Source organism: Telopea speciosissima, chromosome 9, assembly GCF_018873765.1.
Source record: "Telopea speciosissima isolate NSW1024214 ecotype Mountain lineage chromosome 9, Tspe_v1, whole genome shotgun sequence".
NCBI lineage: Eukaryota > Viridiplantae > Streptophyta > Magnoliopsida > Proteales > Proteaceae > Telopea > Telopea speciosissima.
Window position 1 is genome coordinate 6181189 of NC_057924.1, and position 24371 is coordinate 6205559.

The 24371-nt window shown below is 37.6% G+C and overlaps 1 protein-coding gene across 1 annotated transcript; it reads left to right on the forward strand.

Annotated features, from left to right (window-relative positions):
- Window positions 1-1687: 1687 nt before the first annotated feature.
- On the forward strand, window positions 1688-24102 carry LOC122640302 (soluble starch synthase 3, chloroplastic/amyloplastic-like). The gene is made up of 14 exons (XM_043833456.1): window positions 1688-2843; window positions 3611-3825; window positions 6941-7211; window positions 7874-8049; window positions 11050-11157; window positions 11718-11827; window positions 13475-13580; window positions 14835-15005; window positions 19771-19899; window positions 21193-21375; window positions 21680-21811; window positions 21923-22034; window positions 23212-23335; window positions 23972-24102. Exons 1-14 carry the CDS (start codon window positions 1688-1690, stop codon window positions 24099-24101), a joined length of 3123 nt encoding a protein of 1040 aa, XP_043689391.1. The 3' UTR covers window position 24102.
- The last annotated feature ends 269 nt before the right edge of the window (window positions 24103-24371 follow it).

Here is a 24371-nt window from a genome sequence, read left to right on the forward strand (position 1 = left end):
AAAATTCAATCAAATGGATCAAGGATCGGATCGAATTGGCCAATCCAACCGAGTTAACCGGTCCAAGGAACAATCCAGTCAAAACTTTCGTGTCGGTCAAATCTCGAGATCAACCTTGACCGATACCGATCCGAGCCGAGATTACGAACCATTATTTGGGAGGTAAGAGAGGGAAAGAAGGTGAGAGAAAGGGAGATTGGATTCGAATCCTCCATAACCCCGACTACCTATTCCATAGCAATGACTTCGGAATGGACTCCTATAAAAGAGGGAGAGAGTGGAATAAAAGGAGAAATGGATTTTCTTTTAACGAGAAAGGCTCAGGGGAAAGACCAAATCTCACGCTAATTTGTTGAAGGAATATTTTAATTGTTCATAAAGCTTATAATGCCTTTGTAGTGAACACCAACGAGTGAGTAGAGAGTGTGAGCAGAGAAACCAAGGAGTGAGCAGAGAGTGTCCATGCCCATGGAAGCTGCTTTGCATGTGCAGGGATCGTTCTGCTTCAGAGGAAGGACTTTCTCTGAGAGAAGAAACCGCTTAGAGGCTAAACCATTGAATGAGTTATTCTCTAATGGCAGAGCCAACTCATCTTCACGAGTAATCCTCTCTATTTCTGTTTCATTTTACTCATCCTTTTTGTTGAATTGTTTACAATTTTTCTTAGAATTGAATTTAGTCGGAAACTACAGAGTAATCCTTGAAATTTTGTTTCATTTTACTCATTATTTTGTTGAATTGTGTTGTAATTTTACTTTGAATTGAAATTAATCGAAAATTTGACTGTGATACGGTCATGTATATTTGGAAATGTAAGGCATTATAAACTTGTTTTTTGTTCTTTCTCTTATTGTATTTGTATTGAAGATTCAATGCTTGTTTGCCTGGTTCGATTAAATTGCTCTTGTTTCTTGGGACTTTTTTTGGAGCTGGATTATCAATGGAGATTTTTCATATAAAATCATAGTCTTCACATTTTTCCTGATACTTGATCCTTACTGTTTTCTTCTTTGTTATTGAAGAAGAACATCTTTTATGTGTTGGTCCCTGTAGGAGAATAGTTCGAGCAGTTGATGGACACATATTGATTGTGTTGCACCAGGGAGAGAGAAACAAAAAAAAAATTGATTAAGTGTCTTATTTCGGTAATGGTTGAGACGTGTCTTCTAGTTGATTCATTTATTTTGTTTCATTTATTCATTTCAGTTGTTTCCATGGCGAAAGGATTATGTAGCAATTGGGGTTTCACACAAAATCATCGCAAGTACAGGTCAGTATGTTAATTGATTTCTTGTTCACAAACTACTGTTCTGGTGCATATTGAAGTCCATGTTACTCTTTCTCTCACTTTTTTTTTTCTTTTTCTGATTATTATTTATGACTCGTAGATTTCTCACGGAGGAGATCAAGAAAAAGCCCGGTTTCAAAACCAAACGGCCGTGCTCCAAAGGGTTTACCAAAATCACGGTCTGGAACGAGCACCCAGAAGAGAGAGAAAAGCAACACTGGAGACAAAGGTGATTCGAGCACTATCATATCTGGCGAGTGTACCGGACCCAGCAAAAGACCAACAAAAACCAAAGTTGATTCTGGTGAGAATCGTAACATTGAATACGCGCCAGGAAAGGATTTGGAGAGACGGGTTGATATTGAAAATGAGGCTGACAGCACTGTATTGACAAGCCAAATGTTGGGTGCAGTGAGAAGTGATGAAACAGAGGAAAATGGAAGAATTAATGGAATAGAAGATGATGTAACTGAGACCCCAACTCCAGAAAGATTTGCCAAGAGTAAAGAGGATGAGGTAGATGGATCACTGCTTATAAGCAAGCATTTGGATGTGGTTAGGAGCGAAACTGAAGATGAAGCTGAAGGAACTAGATTGACAAGAAAGTACTTGGATGTGATTAAGAACGACAGTGAGGAAATTGGAACTCTTGCTGAAATAGATGAGCATATAGCAAAAACTGAAAAGGAAAAATCTGAATTGCTTTATCGCCGTGAGATTTCATTGCATCATGAGCCAGAGATGGACGAATCTTCAGTTAAAAAGTTGGAGCTGGATGCTGATATGCGCAGGCTGCGGGTGCTTGGGAATCTAGCCGAGGAGAACTTTTCAAGAGGGTATAAGATGTTTGTTTATCCTCAGGTAGTGAGCCCTGGTCAAGATATTGAATTGCTCCTAAATCGAAGTCTCTCCGCTTTAAAAGATGAACCAAATATTCTGATCATGGGAGCCTTTAATGATTGGAGATGGAAACATTTCACAGTAAAGTTGAATAAAACTAATCTTAATGGAGATTGGTGGTCTTGCCAGCTTTACGTTCCTAAGGAGGCATACATGATTAATTTTGTGTTCTTCAATGGGGGAGATGTTTATGATAATAATGATGATAAAGATTATTTTAAACATGTGGAAGGTGGAATGGATGTCAAGGCTTTTGAAGGTTTCTTGCTTGAAGAGAAAAGAAGGGAGCTTGAAAGACTTGCTGCAGAGCAAGCTGAGAGGGAAAGACAAGCACAAGAGGAGAAGCGAAAGGAAGCAGAAAGGGCTGCAAGAGAAGCTGATAAGGCACAAGCTAAGATGGAGGTTGAAAATAGACGGGAAGCTTTACGTCAGTTAATGAAGAATGCTGTAAGATCTATTGATTGGCATATAGAGCCTAATGAGTTTAAAGGTGGAGACTTGGTCAGATTATATTACAACAAGGACTCGGGTCCTCTTGTTCATGCTAACGAACTTTGGATCCATGGGGGGCACAATAATTGGAATGATGGGGTGTCCATCATTGGAACACTTATCCACTCTAAGCGAAAGGATGCTGATTGGTGGTATGTTGATGGTATGTATGAGTACAAACTTCTCTAGCAGAGGCACCATCATATATTTCTTTTCTAGGGTAGATAAATTATATTCTGATGAAACCTATTGCCACTTGGGTAGGCACTTAGTATGTTATCAATGGCACTGGTACAATGTGGGTGCATGCAAAGGGATAGCCATCATATTGAATGGTCCAACGGTGCTTGAGTTTTCTGACCTATCTTCATAATTATTTACTTAATCACATTCTTTTGTGGTAGTCAGAAAAAAGGCTGCAAAAAAAAAAAAAAAAATCCTCAGAAAGGAGTCTATGCTTATAACAGAATACACCCCATAGAGTATATCCTATTTTGGATAGATGGAATAGTGGGTTCTGAACACTTGCATGTGTACCATGTGCACCAAATTTAATACCTTATAATATGCCTTCTGGGATGTATTGTGGTCTTTTAAAAGTTGGATTTGTCCCATTAGTTGTTAGATTTCATGTTCTGAGTATATTTATTTATATATGGATTTTCATGCATGTACAGTTTGATACTCAGTCTAGTTTGTGTTTATTTTCCATTTGACTTACAAACAACTGCTCTCAGTTGAAAATGTGAATTTCATCTAATTGTCTTACTATGGATGATGACATATGGTGCATGTGGACCTTCATCTTTAGATTTAGCTCTTACAGAGTAGCAACAGATTTTGTAGCATTCATATCGCCCAATATGATCCTCAAGGTTTATTTCTATCTATGGCTGATGTGTTTACCTTGTTATTTTCCCTCTCCAATAGTTGTTGTACCTGATCGAGCGCTCATCTTGGATTGGGTTATTGCTGATGGACTTCCCAATAATGCCTACGTGTATGATAACAACCACTCTCAAGATTTTCATGCTATTGTCCCAAAGGGCATACCTGATGAATTGTATTGGTTTGAAGAAGAGAACCGGATATATAACAAACTTCAGGAGGAGAGAAGGTTAAAAGAAGAGGCAATACGTGTTAAGGTTAGTCTAACTTGAATGATAGTCAATATAGTGGGACAGTTACAGTGTGCTTTGGAATTTGACTTTGAAGGTGAAAACTGAACCCCCACCCCCTCGTGAGAAAGATTGTTCATGTGCAAATCTCTTCCACTAAATGAGGACTTCTAAGGAACCTGTCAGCCAGACCATAATTGATGTTGTAGAGAATCAATCTGTTGTGCTTACAATGCATTGGAAAAGTACTTTAATGATTGTCGAAGTCTGGTTTCTTTAAGTGAGGCCAAGAACTTCATGCTAGATAGTAATCCAAGCGAGATGAAAAGGCTAAAGCATAGAGAAATATTTATGTTTTAATTGACTTTTAGATATCTTTTGGACATCGTTTATACAATTTATTCAGACCTTTTAATGATCCTCTCATGATAAATTTGTGGTGGACTAACCAATAACTCTTATAATTCTACAAAGTCAAGATAAGATATCCAAAAGCTTACCAAGTTAATGAAGCCATGATCAAAGCTAACGTTCCAGTGCACAAAATATTTCAAATTAGGTTACTCCAACCTTAGAGAGTTTTATTTATAAATACATGCATCCACTAGCTTAGCTACCAGGTTTTTCCATAAGTTACTCCTAAGAAGAGTAAAACCTTGATTTTCTCATCATTTCTGCAGATTTTTATCCTACAAAATGATTCAAGTTACAATAATGGATCAATTTCTATTTTCTTAGTGTTTGATGAAGCCACATTCTCCTTGGCTTGGAAGAACTTACCTACAAGTTCATTAAAGTGTAAAATATTGCTCATTGCATTCTATATTTTCAAATTTCTTTGTATCATCTCTAATTTCAAATGAGGTAAAATTCTACTACTAAGAGATGACTTTTAATTTTTGTTTTATTGAGTCCTCAGCTGGGTTGAAGTTCTAGGAGCTTACCCGTATCTTCCTAAGTTTTAACTAGAAACTTAAGGTAACTTCTGAATTTTGATTGTTGATCATTTCATTTAGCTTGGTTGTCTCAAGATGCATCTTTCTTCCCATGAAAGAACTTGTCGTTGAGTTTGATTTAAAGGTGATTTCTTTGGATGGCTCATTTCTTTCCATGCTCCTATTGGCTTGGATAGGAATACTTGATTATTCATGGATTTCGTCCCTGATTATAAAAGAACATGTCCTCAAGTATTTTGAAAGAAGCCCTCTAAATTTCAAAAGGTCATTAGGTATTTACATGGAAGAGTTCAAGAGGATGTTAATGTCTTATCTCTATTTCATGTTGAGTAGTCCCAAAAGAGTTCTATTCTCTCATCTAGATCACTTCCTGTTGGCTTCAAATCTTTTTGCATGATGCATCTGTCGACAATTCCAGAAAGAAATCAGGGGTAGGTGGTGCTTTTTCTTATCAGAAAGGAGATATGTTAGAAACTTTATGTTGTCCACTTCATTGGATGGCTCATGTTGTGGCTGAAGCTCTTGACTTATTGCAGTGGATCCTGGGGTGGAACTCCTCTTCCCCCCCCCCCCCTAAAGTGGTGGTCTCTGCAGGTAATAACCATGAAGACTCCACATTAGGAGGTCAAGTCAATTATTACAGACATCCACTATCTCCTCCAATTGTATTCTGAGTCTAGGTTTCTTTATGTCTCCCGGGAGCATATATGGTCCCTCGCATGACCTCTCTGTTAGTCTGTGTAAGTTTGGTTACTTTGGTTCTTGGATGTAACAAGTTGCTGTCTTGTTTGTAGTTTCCTCCTTTTTTGGTTCCTAGAATTGTAGTTTCCTCCCTTTTGTTTGGATTTGAGTACCCAAAAAGAATAAATAAATAAACCGTTTTGTTGAATTTGACTTAAAAGTTATTTCTTTGGATGGTTCCATAAAACATTGTGTGTTCCCTTTGGCGTGACAATTAATGAGCAGTTTTGGACTTGCAATTTTGATATTGTCTATAACAGCATCAAATTTGGGACTATATAATCTTTGAAAACCTTGGGGAAATTCCAGAAAGATGGATTAATAAAATTGATGAAGAAGTTGGAATAACATTTTTTAGTGCATCTGTGTTTTTCAGCTCTACAAGTATCCTTATACGCTCTCAGATAGAATTTCATTTGGTTCTTCCTTATCAGTCTTAGAGCACTTTAGCCACTATCAACCAAAGAAGTGATGATATCTTAGTCTAGATATAACAACGCAATTTCAAGTTTGTTTGACTTCTGTTCTCAATAGTTAAGAACATTCTTGTGTACCAAAGTTTTTCTCTGACCTAAGGCTCTATTTATTTCCATTGAAAAGACTTTTTGAAAAATCAACTTGCATTCATAAATTTTTTTTTTTTTATATCTTTACCATTTTCCCTTTTCGGATTTTACATGACAAGGAAGCTTAATTTAACCATGGTTGAGTGAGGAAAAGAACCCAGCTATATCATGGACTTAGATGCCACCACTTTGTTCTTGGAAAACAACATCCAGAGTTTTAAAATGGGAGGCATTTTCTGAAATTGTGTTGTAATTCATTTAAAAATTTTATTTCTTTTTAACAATTTTTTTTTTCATTTTTCTTTGAAGTAATTCCTGTAAAATAATTTCCATTAAAACAAATTGAAGCTAAGTGAAGAATTTTCTCTGATACCAACTTGATGCAAGGGGGGGACTACATAGGGTGATAAATTGAAGGGGAAAAAATTCCAGCAATTTTTTAATCTATGAAATCCAAAGCTTCACAATGAAACTAAAGCAAAAGGTAAATCTAATTGAATGAATTATTCAGATTACCCTTAAAGATTTTACAGCATGATGCATCTTCTTCTATTTCTTAAAATTACTCCTATGGTAAACATCCGTTGGGCCAGGAACTAAATATAAACTGCAATTTTAAGTTCCATCATTGGACGCTGCTAACTTACTTGAAAGCCTGATTGTCTTCAATGGAGCCAATAAGAATGGTTCTCCTTTGTCATAGTGGTCCATACAAATGAACTGAAGGCATATCAGACCTTCTATCCGGAGACCCTCATACTGGTCTTCAAGATGGATTCTTCTTTTTCTTTTTAAAACCTATTGAATTCCTTTTCTGTTAATTTGATTTGACTCACAGTTTCTTTCATGCTATTTTCTTCTGTGCTTGCTTTTTCACAGGCTGAAAGAACAGCGCACATGAAATCTGAAATAAAGTCAAGAACTATACAAAAGTTCTTGTTGTCTCAAAAGCATATAGTGTACACTGAGCCAGTTGATGTCCAAGCAGGAAGTACTGTGACAGTTTTTTATGATCCTTCAAACACAGTTCTGAAAGGAAAACCTGAAGTTTGGTTTAGAGGCTCATTCAACCATTGGACCCACCGTAATGGTCCATTAGAACCTCAAAAAATGTTGCCTACTGATGATGGTTCAGTTGTCAAAGCCACTGGTGAGGTTCTTTTTTAGTTGGACCTCTTGTTGCACTATATTACATTTATAAATCTGGTCAGAATCATGATTCTTGAATCACCTCTCTTTTGGGATTTCAAAAGGGTTTTTCAAATTTAATGTTCATCTTTAACGTTTTCCTGGGATTATAATTTTCAAATCTTGTAGGAACAATGTTCAAACTCTAGTTCTCTTCCCATTTTTGCTATCTGTTGATTTTGTACCTATTTATCTCTATATACATTTAGTTTATGGATAAATTTTTATCTCTTTTTACATGGAGTTGTAGAATACATTGCAAATGCTTATTTCAAAATATTCCATGAAGAAAATGCATAGTTTGACTCAGGAAAATAATGGGTGACTTAAGCATAGTGAATTATGGAAAACCATGAAAAAGTAATACAGGGAGAAAGCTACAGACTGATCTTAGTAAATTTTGTGCTCCAGAAGGAAATTCCATTTTTGCATTGCAATGTTGCATGTGTGCTTGTTATCCATCTAATAAACTTGTGACTATCCTTGCTGTCTCATTATACAATTTATGACTCATGGACTGCTAGCGTGGTTTTCTCATTTCCCAGAATAGTAGGATTGCCCATTCTGTATAAATTATGCTAATGGTTGTCCAGACATGAAAGTGTGAATATCATCTTCTTGCAGTTAAGGTTCCATTGGATGCACACATTATGGACTTTGTTTTCTCTGAGAGTGAAGAGGGTTGGATTTATGACAACAAAAATGGGATGGACTATCATATACCTGTCTTTGGAGGAGTTGCAAAGGATTCACCAATGCATATTGTGCATGTGGCTGTTGAAATGGCCCCAATTGCAAAGGTCAGTTTCTGCCATACTTTACCTGGGATTTGCATGAAGCTTCCTATTTGATAAGATGCTGATGGATATTGGTTTTCTATATTTTATTTTCATGAATTTAGGACTTAAGCAATTACTTGGTGAAATCTGCAAACACTTGAAGGTGGTGGTTGGGGGGGGGGGGGGATGATGAGATATCTTGAATTGTGTTAAGTAGGTATGTAGATGAAGAGAATGTGTTGGTTTGGGGGATGTGAGGTTGCTAAGTTGTTAAGTTCTGGTGCAGACACTACTTATCTGATAGAACCTTTTCCTATCAGAATAAATAATTCATGAATGAAAGAAAATAAAGGGTGGAGAGGAGTGACTAAATAAACCTTTTTCTTCCAAAGCTCTCAAGCACGATTATAAGCCTACTTTCTATTTGTTAGAGACTCAACCTTTGAAACATGATGTATAATCTCCCCAAAACTCATGGCTTCTTAGACAAACAATTCTTTGAAGCGAACTGAAGTGTAGGATCCCACATAAGAATGAAAAGGTTCTGTTTGAGGAAATCCCTTGCCATGAAATACTCAAGAATTGTAGCAGACCTTCTTAACCAAACACCTGCTTTCCAGCTTAGGTAGCTAGAATGGATATCGTTAATATCTATGCTATGACCTATGATAATGAAATGTTGGTTTGCATGTGGCCCTATAGTTAGCTGGTGCCTATGAAAACACTGTTTGTGTGTGTGTGTGTGCTAGGCCCCACACCGTTGGCCAGACAAGGACCCACTAGGAGCCAGACAGGGACCCACAAGTGACCAGACAGGGACTCACAACTATTTGCCAGCAAGGGGACCCACAGGGCCACACTAATTACTACACTACTATTTCAAGAAGGGTCGGGGTAGGAGGATCGATCTCTCGACCTTCCTTGGACTTGTTCTAAACCCAACTGTCTAGCCGCCTGCCACTGAGCTAGAAGCTCATCCCCACTGTTTGTGTTTGATTGTCAAAAGGAGATGTCAAACAGCTAGCATTAGGAAAATTGCAGTAGTGTGTGCAAAATAAGCAACTGTTCATAAATGCATCAATCCATGGTGAAGTGAGAGAGAATATAGAGTGGGTGTATACAAATACACCCAAGAGAATCCACTGTTTCGTCGCTATGAATGAGTTATTCATCTGGATTTGATGTAAAACCACACATGAAATTCAGTTTTTGAGGTCTGAACCCTAATGCTGCATTTGATAGGTTTTCTCATAAGCTGTCGCTAGTGAAAGTTGATAGAAATTGGACAATGTCCTAATTTGGCTGCACAATGACAGTAAAGTCAGATGAAATTCAAATCTTGAGACAAGCCATCCCAACTTCTGTTAGTCGTCCATTACAAGTGAAAATTGTGAGAAAAAAAAAATCAATAGAAAGAGTGAGAGAAGTGAAGGAACAAAACCACTCCAAGGGTAAAATAGGCGTACCCAGTGCACGAGGCTCCTGCTACAACCTAATCAAATCCGTTCTTGTTCCTGCAAAGACAAATAAAACCCATTCTGAGCTGATCTCACATCCAAACACTCCAAAAATGTGAAGTTCCCAAAACTATAAAGCATATTTGGACTACCAAATAGAGGGGCAGTAGATTCCAGGACTCTTGTCCAAAGTGTTTTTGGACCATAAGTAGGTCGGCTATTGTTTGAGAGACAGTGAGGCCCTAGGGCCTATAACCCAGGCTTCTCCCTCCCTCTTCCTCTCCCCTGATAATCAATACAAATTCTTTTAGTTACTAGAAGGGAAAAAATATACTTGGAATTAGTTGTAGACCATTTCCTTGTGCAGCAGTTGGTATTTAGTGGTATCAGCCCATCACACCCATCATCCTTGCTGCTGGAGTACAACCAATTCTGTGTGTCCTTGCTGCCATAGTTCGAGAACTCGCGAGATCTGAGATCTCGCCGAGTTTCTCGGTTTTTGGAAAAAATGAGATGAGACCTTAGGCGAGCCCCAGAAGTGTGAGATCTCACCGTGATCTCGTTTTGAACCATTTTTATGAGTCATCTTGTCCATATCTCGCTGAGATCTCGGATCTCGGGTCGAGATCTCGAGTTGACCCATGGAAATGACCCATCTACTATGTATTTACTTACCTAACTTGACAGAACTCTTATATGCTTGCTGTGGAGCACTATATGCAACATTATAGCAACACTATGTCATGGGAAGAATATGTGACACTAGTGGGGACTGAATACTTGATTCAAAGTCATTTTATGTGATGATAGTTGTAACACTGTTAAACTGTTTGATAAATCACTTTAACATTTCTGATTCTTATTTAAGTTGTTTAGCTATTAATTGAATGTTTTGCTTGCTTTCTATTACTAAATTATGTGTAGAGTAGGGTATTTTAGTACATCATCGCCTACCAACCTATGGTCCGAAGTGAAACTCATATTTGGACTTTGTTTTTGCAAAATCTGATAGTGTCATTGTGTTTAAATAGCCTAAAATAGGCTGAATACCAAGTTTCAAACCCAAACTAAGTCTAAAACCCACCGAGATGAGGCTTCAAATCGGAAAAAAAAAATGCACCAACTCGCCGAGATCTCGATTCGACTCGGTTTTTCCCATAACCGAGTTGGTTCCAAGATCCGAGTTTTAGAAGGGGAGGGTGTATACATGGGAATAAATATATTTCTCAATCTTGTGAGTGTGGTTGGAGAAAATATTCAGCTCTATTCTTTTGTAGATAATTTTATCTGATATTACTATCTGATTTATCTGTTCTTAGTTGATCTTATTTTCTTCTAACATTTGGGGGCTCTTCTCTTTTCTTAGTGAAATTTACCTGACTTCATCAAGAAAAGTGCATCTGTAGTTTCTCTACTAAGTGCTTTTGTTACATAATTTGAAGGAGCATTTACTAAAACTTATGTGTATGCAATAAGCTATCCATCTTGCAGATTTTGTGTATTAGAAATCTACTTATATCTTCTTGTACATAATTGATGTATATGTCATCCAACACTGTTTCAGGTGGGAGGCCTTGGAGATGTTGTCACTAGCCTTTCTCGTGCTGTTCAAGATTTAGGCCACAATGTTGACATAATTCTACCAAAGTATGACTGTTTGAACCTTAGCAATGTAAGATTCAAATCTGTCACTTAAGTTGATTTCATGAATTATCTTTTTTTTTTTTTTTTGAAACCTATATTGTTCTATCTTGAGTTTTTATGAAACAAACAAACTGGCTACTAGTCTTGTGTAATGTAATTTACCCTTTGGGGGTAATTGTGTATAGTAGATTTGGTATTTCTTTTCTGAGTATAAATTTTTTTTCTTTGGTGGTTGAAGTAGTATTTCTTTTGTTGTTGTAGATTTCTCATATTTTACACATCAATTCCTCCTGGTTTCTTTGAGCAATTCATGCTTTTATCTTTTTATTGAAGTTTTAATGTCTACATGATTTGTTAGTGTATTGGATGTGCTGTAGGATCATCTAATATCCCTTTAAATGTCGGCACTTCTGTTTTGTTAAACGTATGATTATGATTCCACATTTATTACCATCTCCCTACATGGCTACATTTTTTGTTCCTATGTTATAGCTTTCCCTGTATCTCTTACCTCTTTTCCTCACTTTTATCTAGAATTCTTATAATGAAGTCTTAGTTCACTGAAGTTATATTCATCGTGTAAAATAGGTAAAGGATTTTCAATTCAGTTGGAGCTATCATTGGAGTGGAACTGAAATAAAAGTTTGGTTTGGAAAAGTAGAAGGCCTATCTGTCTACTTTTTGGAGCCTCAAAATGGGTAATGTAGCACTCTTGTTGCACAATTAAAAGTTCTATTGATTATATGTTCCAATGTTTCATTTTAGTTAGTGTTTCTAATTAGTTCATCATTGTAGCTTATGTGTGTTTTCATTAAACTTATTTATATATTTATGAAAACTTTAATGTAAATTGTTCTAGATTAAATTTTAAATTTGCTTGGTTTTCCTTATTTAAATCTTTGAAGGGTATTGGGCCTTTAATTAATGCAGACATTCAATTTATATAGTCTCCTGTTTAGAAGTAATAAATTTGGTAAATTGTTAAAGAACCAACGTTGAACTTTAGGACTGTTTTGCTGTTCAATTTCCATGAAAAACAGAATCTGTTTGTTGCTTTTGTGTCAATCAATTCTTTCATCCTGATCAGCAATGATATAAACTAATCTGTGAGAAACTGTATGCACAATCAAGCATAGTTGAACGCTATCAACCTGTGGTTTATACGTTTTACATGTGAACTGTTCTTTATCTTCAAAATGAAAATTAACCTGTAAGAGTTATATCAGCAAGAAAGGTCATTGGCAGTAAATAGGCCAGTTGTGGATAGAAATTGTCCTGAGTAGGGAGAACAAGTGATTGAATCTATGAGACTATTCCTGTGCTCCTTTCCCTCATCCTATATTCAACTGAAAATGCACTAGAAAACATAGTCCAAGAGGAGTTGTCTCACACTCTCACTCCCTGTCAGATTGGCTTGGGTGGCAATTTGAAGGGCTCGGTCTAGTACAGAGTATTAGGAACTTATGCCTGACCAGGTTGGGACTGGTCCATATGTACTTAGTCTATCGTATCATTTTCACTTATATAGTATGCCACATGCTTTGGCATGTGCATAAATAATCTAGTTATATTATGCTTGTTAGGTTATAAATTGTCAGTTATTTTTTTGCTGTATTACACCTTATTATGGTTGTAAGTGAAAATCAGTCTTTGAAATAGATTATTTTTTGGGTGAGTTGTGTTTATATCTACTGCTCAAGTATTGAATGCATGACTATCAGAAAAAGGAAATAATTACACGTATAATGTAGAATATATATTGATGTATGTAAGTACACATGTGCTTATTGCTGGATGGGCTGGCTGAATGTTAAGTCTAAACCGCCTGGCCAAAGATACTGCCCGTATAGCTGAATATCAAGCCCACTCCTGTTGGATCTTCAGTTTGGGTTCAGGCTCTGGCAATACCTAGTGGGCTGAACCAAACTGGGCAGACTTCATCAGAAATCGCCACCCCTAGGTTGGACCACATGGTAGATGAGCCAAATAGGGTTAAGAACATATACAGCATAACATGGATGCCAGAAGTGCTTTAGAGGATCTCTAAATTTGTAGCATGTTTGGAGTAACGATTGATCCTCACTGATGTTGGATTTATATTTTGGCTGATATAAGTGCATCTTGGCTTTCTAAAACCATTCATTTTAGTATTTATCTCTAATTTTTTTTTTGGCATATTTATATGTCTGTCCTTGTAAACCATGTTTATGTAATGCATCTTTTTTAACAACATCCTGTAAGAGTTAAATTCTGTTATTTGGGCATGAATTCTACCAATAAAGGCAAATCCTGTCAATGAATTATAGTTTGAACTAAAACTGTGATTTATTGCTTTTTCTCTGCAGACTTTTTTGGACAGGTTGTGTATATGGTTGTAGTAATGATACGGAAAGGTTTGGTTTTTTTTGCCATGCGGCTCTTGAGTTTCTCCTCCAAAGTGGATGGACTCCTGTAAGTTTTATAATTAGATTCATTTTTTGTGCGTGTTGTTTCTAAGCCTGCTTTTAACTGGCTCAATTATTTTCCTAGTTGGGTAATAAAATCTCAGATGCATAAATTAGTCCATCCTATTGTGGAACTGCAGAGATCCAATGGCTAACAGTAGTTGGCCTGATGTAGTATGTAGGGTCATCATGGGTAGTGCAAGAATTAGGGATTCTTTCTTGATAATGCAGTCTGATTTCCATGTTGTATGTTGGAACCAACTAACTTCATTGATATTTGTTCCACTGCTTACTGATAATCAATGATTTCTGGCCTTTGGATTGAAGCATTTTCTCCACTCGTATGGTTCCTAGAGGTTTTCCTCCGTAGGTTTATGGTCTGTTTCAATACTAGGTCTAAACTTGTGACCTTGCGCTGAACACAAACTTCATATCTAATTGCTGGGAGACACACATCTCCTTTATTTATTAAAGTATGCCTTCACCCAAGCGGTGGACAGGAAATCTAAGGGACCTAGTTGGTTCTGTATATTGTGTATTAGTACATGTGAGCATGCATGGGTGCATTGGGGTGGGTGTGTTTGCATGCAATGTTCTGAGACCTAGTCCAGCCTTCAACCATTTTGGACTTGGAGATGGGATCAACTGGTGAACAAAACCAGCTAATCAGCTCGAAGCTGTTGGGTGAGAACTAGCCAAGAAATCTTTCATAATGGATAAAGGACCTCTCTCTCTCTGGGTTTATAGGAGCTTGGTGTTGACCCGCCTGATTGTTGATGTGTACATTTACGTTGCCCTTAACATTTCGAGCTTTTTAGCTAAGTGGTAACACCCATGGTACCAGAGCAAGGAGGTCGAGCATTCGACTCCTAGGAAGTGCAACGAGGTATCCCGACACTTTCTCCCCCTCGGTGCCACGTGATGAGTGATCCCGCGTGAGTGCATGTCACGTGCAAAGGCGTGTGTACACTGGCCTGCACGTGACCGAGAGTGTTGATGTATACACTTACATTGCCCTTATGTAACAGTTCGAGATTTTAGGCTAAGTGGTAATGGACACTGATTCCAGGTCACAGCGTCTGGGTTGATCCAACATGCCAACCCGAGTCTAATTTTACCTATTACATGTGTAGTTAAGTACATGCATATACTTCACTAGATACATTCCTTGTAAGTGAAACATTTCTATCTTTGCATTCAGTTTGTTATTTTGTCCTTCACACATTTCTGTATCTTAACCAATATTTTACATGGTGAGCAGGATATTTTACATTGTCATGATTGGTCTAGTGCACCTGTTGCATGGTTATTTAAGGATCATTATATGAATTACGGTCTCAGTAAAGCTCGTGTTGTCTTCACCATTCATAACCTCGAATTTGGAGCTGACTTCATTGGAAAAGCAATGGCTTACTCAGATAAGGCTACAACTGTAAGTATCTCTTTCAGAGCTACAACACCTTAAATAGAATTTTGGATTGCTGCTCAGAATGTAACTTGTTTCTTAAAATTAAAATTTCTTTTGTTGAAGCTCATAATTTGAATGCCAATTCCTCGCCTGTCTCATTGTCCCACCTTTGACATTTTATTTTCTGATCCATGGTCTTTGGAGGATGGAGCAGAATTAGATTAACTTATTTCCTATTCTTTCATTCCTAATACTTCCCTTGTGCATGTTGTATGGTGGCTCATGTGTATTCAGTCATCAATTTTTTATTTATAGATAAGTTAGGGGGAGGGGTGTGAAGGTGAGATTCGATCCCAGGCCTAGTTGCACAATTTGCAGGCTTCACCGATGCACCACACTCCACTCTGGTACCTTGAAAACTATTAAATAGTCAGTGGGTCAAAATAACAAGGATTAGAAAAACAAAATAGCATTGATATACCTCTTTCATGGGGCAGTACTTTTTTACTTTATTTAATTTTATTGAGGTATAGTGCCCATGCATGTGATTTGATACGAGGTTGGTGAGAATGGTTTACTCTGTACATGTATACATCAGGTTTTTTTTTTTGGGTTTGTCAATAGAGAGTTATCACAGTTTATTTTAGTGTTGGAGAAGTATCTATATGCTCTTTTGCAAAGGGGAGGATCCATCCCCCCGCCAGATTGTTTCGTACTATTTTTCATTTTACCTGCCTGAATCTAACAGGAATCCTGTACTTGTTCAATATAGAACCACAAAAACCTTATTATTTTTAAAAGCCCTCTTACATGAGCCTAGCACATTCCTTTGAACTTTCTTTTGAATCCTTTGTGAGACTGGAGGATCTCAGTTCCCTCCTTTGCCAAATAGTCTTCCATATATTTGTTTGCTGTCTTGTCCCTTGTGTCAGACACAATTCCTATACATCTTGCTATTTAAAACCTTTGGACACTTAATAATCCCTCACTAAAATAATTAACAGTGCTCTCTCTTTCTCTGTCTCTCATAAATCAACTAGATGATTCTATATTGGTTTGATTTTCACATACAATAATTCAAAATTCTACATTACTTTGATCCTCCTTGCACATGAATAAATTAGTAGGTATAATGAGTGGAATAGTAAGTAGATTATTGGAATTAATTTTTTTCATAAATTTTATGTGTGTCTTGAATTCTTGTGTACCCATTTCAAAATTTTCCCCGCTCCGACATTTTTGGTGGGAACCCGAAAAAAAAAAAATAAAATTTGTGATGTCTTTACTCTGTGATAGTAGTGAAGGGCTTGGATGTGTTAGGGTTTTCTGGGGAGAGTTCTTGCTGCGAGTTTTGGTTTTCTTGAGAGATATCCGTTGTATTTCTTCCATCACATAGTGAATCATCTTCAGCTTCCCCCATGGATGTAGCACATCTTAATTGGTGTGTGAACCACATTAGATCTCTGTGTCATCCTTGCTTAATTTGTTTTATTTCTTTTAGTTTCTTGGTGTTTGCATTAATAATAAATATTTTGGAATTAGATTAATTCTTTTTTATTTGAGTATGTGAAAGTTCAATTAATTTGGGTTATGTCATCTGTCTCTCTCTCTCTCTCATAAAGCAACTTTTTCTGGGTGAAAGTAGTACATAGATTATTGTAATATGTTAGAATTTGAGTTACATCATATTTTGTGTTTTTTGTGGGAGTTCTAGCATGACTAGGAGAGGACAAGTCTTAGTGGAAGCTGTATATTGGAATTCCATAGACTGTGTTATACAGAGCTTACGAAGTGATGGTGGATGATCTCAAATTTATGCAATTGCTATCTCTTCCAGCAGTATGAAGTCATGATGGAAATTGGTGGATTTCCAAGGTTTTCTTTCTTTCATTCTCTGTAGTGCAGAACAGTGGACAATCTGGCCTAATTGGCCATCTTATTTGAAACCACCACAAAACTACTGCTTCTAACCTGTCTTCCTGGTATTCAACATACCTTTCTGGATCCTGGAATAAAACCTCACTTCCATCTTACTTATTACTGTTTTCTGGAGACACATTTTGAATCCCTTTCTGTACCTTCTAAAACCATCAAATCTCCAATTTTCTTTTGGTTGGTACTGGGAGGGTCAGATTGGAGTTTGAAGACTTTGAAGAAAGGAAGAATCCTAAAATGAAAAGAAAAATGGTATGAGAAGAAATGAAAATGGTGAAAGTAATGTTTAGCTAGGCAAAACAATGTTCTGGACTGCTGCTTTGTCCTTCATGCTGAAAAATTGAATAACACTTGAATGGAAGAAATTAGAAGTGAGAGCTGTTGGGATCCTCCTCACATGGAGGGGCCCATGTACTTCCTCTCTCCACTATTTGTATCCACTGTCCAAAGATGGTGAAGAGAAAAAGTCAAAAAAACTAAGTAAATGAAGAAGAAAATAAAGAAGAAGAAGACAAGAAGAAGTGGGAGAGAGAGAGAGAGAGAAAGGAGAGTCAAAGAACAATAAATGAAAAGAAGAAGAGATGAAGGATGAATAGTGAGCATACAACCCATTAATGAACGGATAGAAGATTAGAGAGGGGGCTTCTGTCATAGTCGGCACAGCCCCCACCTACCTGTTCGGCACAGACATGGGACGAAGAAACCAAAGCTTTCTTCTCTCCTTTGTATCCTATAAATAGGGACGAGGGGGAGAGGGGTGAAGGGTGGAGAAGTTGAGAGAGAAAAGCCTTCTCCCAGTAAGAGAGTACGTGATCGCAAGAACGAGAGAACTAGGTTCCAACGATTCTTGTACGAGTGTTGTACTCTTGTAGTTCCACCCATTTGGTGAGTTTTTTGTGTTTATCCAGGAGGGTTTTCTTGATGTTGTAGTCCTCTAGTAGTAACTAGAGAAGCTGTAATCCCATTGATTTATAGTGGAAGTTCTGACTGGACGAGGTCCCGTGGTTTTTCCCTTTGGTTGCAGAAGGGTTTTCCACGTAAAAATTCTGGTGTGTATTTTTACTTTCTGTTACTTTGTATTTTAGTGGGACCCGCATAGTTACTATTCACGTGAACAGTGTTGGTGGCGCTGTCGTATTTCCCCCCGTGACCTACACACAAGTGGGAAACCGGTTCGGCAGTTTTTCCCCCACCCCAACAAGAGCATTTTAAAACAAAACCTTGGTGGACATAGAAAAGACCTGACTGAATGGAACTCTGTTTCATGTTGTGGTTATATAAACAACAGCAGCAGAGGCTGCTGTCTCTTCATTTCTGAATTTCTTTATAACTAGCCTCCTAAGAACACTTCTTTCGCCTAATGGCTGCTTCAGAGTTATTGACTCCAAAGAATAAATTGATCCCACCTTTGTATTCAGAATTTGAGAATTACTGGACCAATGTTTCTTGTGATCTATGGGCTTTAATTCAGAATTGGAGAATTAACTTGGAAAGGATTTGAATGAGTATGGTGGTAGTATAGGATTTATTTTCTGTTAGTCTTTTCTTTTATTTTAGTTATCAAGTTGGGTTTTGTTAACTGAACTTGGTTTGGAATTAGGGCCTTAGTATGCCCATGGTTTAGTCTTAAGTGTGTATTTTATTATAATAAGACGATGCCTTGAGTTTGTTGCCTAATTGCCAGCCTAGGAAGCGCCTAGTTAACAGAAGTTTCACTAACCCCTTACATCTCCCACCCCTACCCCCACCCCCACAAAGAGAGGGGAGGGGTAATTCCAATGCCTACAATTAACAGGACATAAACAAACTCCCCCTTTTGTTATTATCCTAAATAAACTCATAGGACCTGAAACTTCATTTTTTCTGAAGGGACATGGGTTTACTCATCAATTAAAAAAATGTATTAACTCCAAATTGGCAACAAGTAAGCAATGAAAAAGAAATAATACAGCATGGTAAAACCATGATTACAATAATTTCCAATTGAAAATGGATGCAACAATGTAATAGACCTAATGAAACCTAATTCCATAACTTGATGAAAAGATTATTAGTTGAATAATATAACAAAATGTGATTGATGGCCCTACTGTTTAGATTATGAATTATTCAGAATATAAAATCCAGGAACTCCAGTAATCCAGTTGTCCTTTCCCTTCTATTTACTGTATCTGAAGCCCTTTAACATGGTTTCAAGTGGAGTCAAAAAATGGCATGATATGGAATAAGAAGTAAGAACACTCCCCCCCCCCCCAACCCGGGAATTTTTATCACCTGCGGTTCCCCTGCCCGGTACGGTTCCCTAGTGCCTCTAATAAAAGGGGGGTGGACCTCACCCGGGCAGTGTGTTCGGTCAAGGGGTGGAATGGTCATTTCAGCCCCCCTATGAGAGGAACTGCACAACCGTACCGGTCAGCAAACCTCAGGGGATAAAGGTCCCCCCACCCGGTGTTTCAGGAATTTGAAGGCGTGAAATGTCTGGTCGCAATCAACATCCAAACAACCATGCAAAAATTTTGTGTCATTTTTATAGAAACTAGTCCATACTTTAGTTTAAGATAACGTGGTAATATTTTTCCTCAATTTCTTAGCACAAAAGTCTTGTTAGCAACTCGGACATAAAAAAGTGGTTCATGCCATTAATGACTTGCATCCAGCACATTGAATCAATTGTACATTTCTGTAATTCTAACTGGATTTTCTTTAGACCTCTTGAATCTGTCTCATTATACCATGTTAATGTATAATTGAAGTTGATGTTTCAGCATGGGGAAGAAGGCTCCCTGGATTTCCATACAAATGTCTTCGATCTGGTCTCATTATAATTCACTCACCTTTGTAAGCTACTGTGCAGGTATCCGACACTTATTCAAAAGAGGTTTCAGGAAATTCAGTGATTGCCCCTCACCTCCATAAATTCCATGGTATTTTAAATGGAATTGATCCCGATATCTGGGATCCGTACAATGATAAATTTATTCCTGTAAGTAATTTGAAATACATCTTTTGGAATGAAATTCCTGAAATTTGTGAACCATGGTTATCTCACTCTATCTAGATTGTTCTGGTCCATTGGATAATACTGTACAATGTAACTGGGAATTCCACATGTTTGTAGTAGTATACAGAATGGGAAAACAAAGTCTTCTGGAAAATTGAATTTCCCTTAACATTACTCTAACTATTTATTAAGAGCATGGCGGTGGAAGTGTGTAAGCCATATATCCATAAACTGCAAATTGTGTCCAAATCTACTTAATCTTAGAAATGAAGGATTTGGTTTGAAAACTCTCTTAAATTTTTTGTGACTATTGAGGTCAGGAATGTTAGGCAGTGGCTTACAAAGGGTTCTGGTGAGAAAAATATTGGCACAGTTGTCAAGCTTCTACTCCTATGTGGTGACTCTGGGTTGCTTCTTGTGAATTGAATTGCTGGTTCACAACAATAAGTATCTCTAGATGAGGATAGAATAGAAGAGACTGGATTCTCATTAGCAATTAGCACATTTTACTAACCATCTGAGAAATTTGTAGATTCACGAAAAATGTTCAAATTAGTTTCGATAGACTAATATTGTAGTTATAGTAACATTTTTGTGTCTTTGTTTTCTGCCATATTTTACCAGTTGAAACCAGGCTACGATTGCAGTAGACATAATGTCTCTAATTTTTCTAGGATTATTCCTTCTGTTGGAATTTTTAGGTTTTTCAGTTATTCTAATAATGTCATAAGAGTTTTTTTTTTTTAAATTCTTGGGCCTACTTGTTTTATAGTTATCCAAAATCTTGTTATGGAAAGTCCAAAGAGGTGTGTAGATGCCAATGTCATGTATTAGAAGTGCCTTTTGAATAAAGCAAATGGGTCTTGACCTGTTCCTAGAAAAACTGGAATGGAATCAGTTTTTTTTTTTTTTTTTTTTTTCCTGTTTCATTGTTATCATTTTTGAGAATCAAAAACATTTTTTTAAACCAATATGTTCCTTCAACATAGGAGCTGAATTAGTGGTTTTTTTTATTTTTTTTTCATAGTTTATCATTTTTTTAGAATAAAAAGTATTCATTTTTTTAACCAATATGTTCCTTCAACATAGGATCACTTTCCTTGGTCAAAAAAACAATATAATTGTCTTCCAAAAGCAAGGGTGAACATTGCTTATGATATTGAATGGAGTGTCATCTTACTTCGAGCGTAAAAATTTGAGCATATTTCTATTTAGAAGTTCTGGTCGTTGGTTATTGTGGTTTGTGACTGAGGTATATAATGCATGTCATTTCAGATATCTTACACCTCAGAAAATGTGGAAGAAGGTAAAAGGGCTGCAAAGGAAGCCTTACAGCAAAAGCTTGGTCTGAAGAGAGCAGAAGTTCCTTTAGTAGGAATCATCACTCGCTTAACTGTTCAGAAAGGAATTGATCTTATCAAGTATGCAATCTCGCGCACACTTGAGCGCAATGGACAGGTTGTTTTCTCTCTATTTTCATCACGGATAAGAAGCACTGACACATTGATATGTCTGGTGTTTTCCGCCTGTGAAAGATAAAGAATTTAGTGGCTTTAGTCTCACTTAGCAGCTGGCCTTGTTGAATTCATCCTTACCATTCACTTTGTTTCTCTCCCTTCAGTATGCTACCTGACAAATGTGAAATTGTGTTGTCCTGTCTGATGTTGTCAATTTCTTTTAATGATACTGTGTGTATGTGCGCATGCATACTTGTGCATGTGTAATGCATCTATTTACTGATAGAAAACAATGTTGATGGCAGGTTGTATTGCTAGGTTCAGCTCCAGACCCTAGAATACAAAATGAATTTGTCAACCTGGCAAATCATTTGCACTCTACACGTGGCGACCATGCGTGTCTTTGTTTGACCTACGATGAACCTCTTTCACACTTGGTATGCTCTCATCGGTTAAGTGGTTATCCTTCTATGTTTGAAGTTGCATTTGTCACTCTCCATGAATAATATAGCACCAGCAATCACTAATCCCCATGCTTTTTCTCATAGATATATGCAGGTGCTGATTTCATTTTAGTCCCCTCAATTTTTGAGCCTTGTGGACTGACACAACTTACAGCAATGCGATATGGTTCAATACCTGTTGTTCGTAAAACAGGAGGTATGTTGATACTTTATGTTGCTCTTTCTCACATGTTTCCAGCTAATCTCCTGTAGGGTATTTGTTATCTGGAATATATACCACCTTTTGAAGCCACCACACCCTCCTCTTCTCTAATATTGAAAAAACCCTTGTTGGAGCCTGGAGGATTCAATGAAACGTAAACTGTCAGGTTTATTGGAGCCATAAGAAGAGTTATTGATGATCTTTAACCGACTTCCTGGACTTGGCTATTCTTCCCCATTCCACTCCAGAGAATAGGAGCGATGGATCCCCTATTGCAAGATGTGTGTCGGGAAGAGAAAACACACTTGTTTATAACCTTAGGCATTCCTAATCCATCAAAGAATGCAATCTCCTAAATTTAGAGAATCTGTATTAAGTTGGGCTTTTTTTTTTTGGCTAACGAGGAAACCCTTGAACCTGCCCAGATTTACGGTTAAGGCCCAAGGGAAATCGCCAGTTACACGAAGCCTCCCACCACCCCAGGTAACGCTTCATTCGTGGGGACTTGAACCTGGGACCCCATGGCCGAAGCACATCGTCCTAAACCAGCCGCAAATCCACAGGGGCTTATTAAATTAGGCTTGAATTTAGTCACTCTGATGAGGTATGTTCCCTTGGCTGCACTGGGTCTTCTTCTTGCCTACCATGAGAACAGGATGTTAGTACAACCCTAGGACATGGGTTTTAGTGGTTGAGTAGGAATGGAAGTCACAATGAATCATTCAAGATTGCACCTATTTATAGGTTGGGAGGGGGATCGCTACCAGGCTGCATGGCCCCTGCACCATTGTTTGGGGGGGGGGGGGGTTCAATGAGAGCTTGCATGGGGGCATCCAACAAGGGTGGGATTTTTCATTTCACGGGAGGTGGGGCGGTCATTTGGCCCTTCCTATGTCTCGGTGCAAGCGCCACACAGCCTTGCAGCCTTTTTTTTTTTTTGTTCCCTTATAGCTTTTGCTAAGTTAAGCCAGAAATTTGAAGTGTCAGCATATTAGTAGGGTAAATATTCTTAATTTTCTTTTGCTTCATGAGATATTCTGACTCCCCAAGTTAGGAAAGGAAGTCATTTCATGTGGGGTTCTGCAGTAAACTCTTACAGCCGTAGCCATTTTTTTGCTGGAAACAGTCGAGTATGTAACAGTGGACCATTTGTGATTATTTCTTCTCACAGGGCTATATGATACCGTATTTGATGTTGACCATGATAGTGAGAGAGCTCAAGCACAGAGTCTTGAAGTAAATGGATTTAGTTTTGATGTAGCTGACAATGCCGGTTTAGATTATGCTCTCAATAGGTAAGTAAATGTATTTCTATTTTCTTTTCGTATTAACAGATCTTGTAATATGCTTGTCTTGGTTGCTTTTACTATGAGACTAGGAGGAAGGTCCTAGTTTCGGTTGTGTAGACCATGAAGTTGAGCTACCGACCCCACCCTTTGTATGTTCAGGAGGATGGGATCCCCTGTTTACTTAACAAGGATATCTTGTCAGTGCCCTGTTCTTTTCTGTTTTGGTGTTTTATCTCTTCAATCAGTTGCATCCTCTGTTCTATCTTCTCCTATTGGACATGTCAAAATGGAACTGGCAATCTCACCAGAGGACTAAGTTGAATTTTGCCCCATCAGTTTTTAGTGAAATCATCACATGGTCTGGTGTTTCCGCAGCTGATTGGTTGTCTGTGCTTATTAGAGAACTACCCAAAACATGCGTAAATATTCATCCTTACTGCTTGTTGGATTGTGGATAGAATACTTGGTTGTGGGTAGAAAATTCCATGGTTATTATCCACGTGCATTCAATGTGCATATCTTCCAGTTTGCAATGAAAGCAGCTAATAATAACTGTAACTATGACTGAGTTTATTCCATAGTGTTTTCTTCTTATTTTCTTTTTCTTTAACATGAATTTTTATTCTACAAATGGTCTTACAGAGCAATCTCTACCTGGTACGATGATCGAGATCGATTTAACTCATTATGCAAGACAGTGATGGAACAAGACTGGTCCTGGAATCGACCTGCACTAGACTACATGGAACTCTACCACACAGCTTGCAAATGAGGCAGGCCAAACTTGTGCATGAACTAAAAGAGACAGATAGATCCGGTCCAATGGATCGGTTTGTACAGGCCAAACGTACATTGCCATATATTTTGGTTTATCATTTAATACAGAATGGCTGCAGGTGATTCCATAGTCTTAGAAGTGCAGAAACCCTTGGTGTTAAATTTTCTTCCATTTGTATTGGTAGTTTAGAATAAAGATAAGTATAATGATGTAGTCCAGAGGGCCCATTGCTCTTGGATGAAAATTGAAATATTCATTGCTATC